This window comes from Sinocyclocheilus grahami, unplaced genomic scaffold (assembly GCF_001515645.1).
Source record: "Sinocyclocheilus grahami isolate Dianchi unplaced genomic scaffold, SAMN03320097.WGS_v1.1 scaffold22.1, whole genome shotgun sequence".
Classification (NCBI taxonomy): Eukaryota; Metazoa; Chordata; class Actinopteri; order Cypriniformes; family Cyprinidae; genus Sinocyclocheilus; species Sinocyclocheilus grahami.
The window spans coordinates 136,258-140,192 of record NW_015505201.1 but is presented as its reverse complement, the minus strand read 5'-3'; the positions used below and the strand labels follow the sequence as shown (position 1 = coordinate 140,192).

General features: G+C 36.4%; 1 protein-coding gene across 1 annotated transcript in view; it reads right to left on the bottom strand.

The window, feature by feature from the left end:
• Nucleotides 1-3,691: 3,691 nt before the first annotated feature.
• Nucleotides 3,692-3,935, bottom strand: part of LOC107559820 (solute carrier family 23 member 1-like) — an 8,346-nt gene continuing 8,102 nt past the window's right edge. The window contains 1 exon segment of the mRNA XM_016243792.1: nucleotides 3,692-3,801. Within this exon segment, the coding sequence (XP_016099278.1) occupies nucleotides 3,692-3,801 (110 nt within the window).

The following is a 3,935-nucleotide window of genomic DNA, read 5'->3' as shown; positions in this document are numbered from 1 at the left end:
TCAATACTTTCCTATCCACGCAAGGGAGTGGACATAAAACTGGTTCCACTGGAAGCGGTAGATGAAGAATGTTTTTTTGGCTTGAGATGATAAACAGGATTATAAGCCCACATTGAGTGCTTGTGTCCCAGGTCTGCTTCAGAGGGATCCAGACTGGGGCCTTTCTCATCAGAGCCGCCACTCCTGGGACACAGCCTTGAGGCCAAAGCGAGGAGACCAGGATGTCCAGCAGACTTTACTAGAATCATCTTCTCCACAGGGATCACCATCACAAGCCCCAGATGCTTCTGAATATCGGAAGCGAGGAAACAATATGCTGCAGTTCTCAGGCATCATCTGCAGAATCGAACGTTTCATTCCCACAAAGGTTAGTAGTGAAGAAACCTTTCATTTCTATGCAAAATTACACTGAACAAAAATGGTGTAGAAGTAATTTTCACTCAGAAATTGCTAGTAAATTTCATGAACACTTACAAAGAAACAGATAGTAACACACTGAATTAATTGAACCTACAATTACAAATGATATTTATAAATAATCATTTTAAAAATGATCAATATTTTCTCCAAAATACAATATGAGGGGTACAACCTGTCAGGAATTCTACAATATAACAATATGCTATCATGATGCTAGTGTTATAATAAACAAAAGTGATATAATGTGAAAATACATGAATATGTAGCCTATTATGTGATACATACTGTATTTGCAATTTGCTTTAGAAAAGTGTTTATATTTCTTTAACCCAGTGCAATATGTGATCATATGCAATAATAACCCCAAGCAAAATAACAGTAAAAAAAAGAAGATTCTTGCTGTATCAGTGTATTCAGTTCAACTTGATCTGCCTAAAGTAAAAAAAAACAAAAAAAAAACGTTTTGCAATCATATTTATACTGTAAATATGACAAATAATGAAAGAACACATTTCTCACCCTGGCCTTTAAAGTAAGATTAAATAGTAGTAGAAAGTAATAGAATAAAGTAGGTTTAGTTGACTTGGACCAGTAGGCCACCGACTAGCAACCAATCAGAACCAGCAGGATTTTAGCTGTGACATTTGCATTGGCAAGAACCAATTTTTTTTTTAAAGTAAAATATGCAATTAATTATATCATTGCTAAAGTGCTTTTTAAAACCAAATTTATTGTCAATTTTAAAATATTATTAAAATATTATTATTTTTGCAATAACAAGATGCTTTTAATGTGGAAAAATGTCACGCTCTTGAAAATGCTTTAGTCTTTCTTGGAATATATATTTTCTCCCTTTGAGGATAGTGATTAGCGTGATCAGCGGGCTGATTATAAGGAGCAGATGGGTAATAGTTTGACGGTCACGCCTGAGTATGTCAGCTCTGTTGTGGCTAGGACGGTCAGCTTCACCAACCCTAATCACAAACGCTCATTTATTAGTGATTTGGGGAAAGGGAGGAACCTCAGACCAGAAGCCTGAGGATGGAGAGATTACAGCAGATGGCTTCCCCAGGATTCTGTCCTCAGTGGAAACTGATATACAGGTGCCAAGAATCATGCACTCAGCGGGATCAAAGATGAACAAAAAAAGAGCAGTTTTCATTTCTTTTCCCTTTTAGCTGACTGTGAAGAGATAGACGTCATTATGAAAACCAGTTTAAAGAAAAACAAAACATATTCGTCAATGCATAAGAGATATGTAAGCCTATATAACAGATGCATAAGAGAATAATTGACAGAAATTAATAAATTAGATGCAGGTCGCCACACAGGGTAATGTTATTGATTTTATTGTTCAATAAACAGATATACAGATTAAAAATTATATATTTAAAATGCATGACAGTAAATTTTACTATTATTTTACTGCATTAAAACACCAGCATTGATTGACAATCATATTTAATTGATTTGTTCATCTTGATAAGAAAAAGTGTGCATTCAGGCCTAAAAAATCTTCAGTGAATGTTGACCTTTACATAATGTCAAGTTCTTTTCGAGTTTTTACACATCTGCAGAAAGAGACCTTTATTTATGTAAAGGCATATGCATGTTCAGCTCAATATTTCACAGATTCTTATTCAGGACACACCAGGATTTTCAAATGCAATATATAATATTGCACTTAGCAGACCTACCACAGTTTTCCACCAACCACTGCTTTCCACTCCAAGCTCCATAACGCTAAATCAACTCATATGCACCTTGGGTGTGTTTTACACTGTTTTACTTATGAAAGCATTTGTAACAGCAACGCCTTCAGTCGGAATGCAGAGAAACATCTGCTGCTGATGCACCGAGGCTTGATTTTCACAGTTAGACAAGTTAGGTGTCTTAGTTTTGTAGCAAGCGCTTACAGCATGCATCTGTGTTCAATTGATTCAAAGGGAGAATGTGCTGTCTTAAAAGTTTAGAAAGTGATATAAAATGTTTTGAATTAACCACAGAGTTTCAATGGTGGTTAATCTATTTGCAAAGGTGTGAATTTTGCAGATCATTGACAATGGACTAGTCTTTAGAGAAAAATGTAGCTCCAAACGGAGTTGACTAGAGGAGTGTCAACTATTGTTATTTAGCGCCATCTTGTGGATTAAAACACGGATGGAGAATGAGAAAGGGAGTATGGCTGTATTCCCTTGAATTAATACAACAATCTTTTCTCAAATAGCTTTCTTAAGTCCTTAATTTTGTTGGTGGTCAAACTGTGCCCTTCCATTTTATATTTGGATCTTTTTTGACACTTTGGTCACTTCCACCGCAACACTGTCAATCAACACTGTCTGCAACAGAAGTTATTTCATGGGCTCATTATCTGGGTTTTGGAGCCTCTGAGGACCCTTTAATAACAGATAATACTTCAGCATGTCTCCATCAGGTGGGTTTTAACGATCTCCTCAGAGCTGTTAACAGATTTATTGTCCATAAACTGCGTGTTCCTTTAAGCTTGTCTAATAAAAAAATCTGCAATGACATCATTAGATTTATTGCGTGAATTTCAAAAATCTAGCGTGGCGTTAGTTCTGGCAGGTCACGTTAGTCAAGCTCGCATCAGCTGACCTTCAGCTGATCCCCATCTACCTATGGGAATACGACACCTATCTAAGCATTCATATATAAGGTCCCTCAGTATTATCAGCAGTTTTCGCATTGCTCAATAGCTAATTACCCTCCTCCATCCCTAGCTCCTCCTCTGTCAGTCAGGATTCAGCCTTCTGATTCTTCTTGAATCAGACTAATTCTAAAATGTGTACATAAAATGATTGAACTTTTGAACATATATCTGCAATACATTTATGTTGGTTCTGTTTACCCTGGGGGGTTATTGCTGCTCTCCCTGCTCTCCTCCATGCTAGGCTGTATGGAGGCGCAGGGAGTTCATGCCCAGAACAGAACCATACCGCCAATCCAAACTGTATGCTAATTGTCAATCATCTTTGACAATAGTGGTCCTGACAGAAATATATACAGGTGCATCTCAATAAATTAGAAGGTCATGGAAAAGTTCATTTATTTCAGTAATTCAACTCAAATTGTGAAACTCGTGTATTAAATCAATTCAATGCACACAGACTGAAGTAGTTTAAGTCTTTGGTTAAAATGATGCCTTTGGGTAAAAGGATTAATACTCTAAATTGAAAATTTTTGGTTTGAATATCAGTAAATGTCTTCATCTGTGTGTATTAGGAATAGGCATAGCTATTAAAGCAGATTATTAGCAGAACTCACCGGGTATTGTGTTATCAAGGAGAAATCCAAAGAACCCTCCAACAAACATACTGGTTGTCAGAAGCACTTGAAGTACATGGTCCAGTTCAACAACTCCTAATACAAGTAAGAAAGCACAAAAAGATCATACTTGGAATGGAAACAGTGTGTTGACAGCAGATGTGTCTGTATATAAAGAGTCTGTAGCATGTGCTTTTCCAATATAGATTATAGTTTACATACCTGTTGCT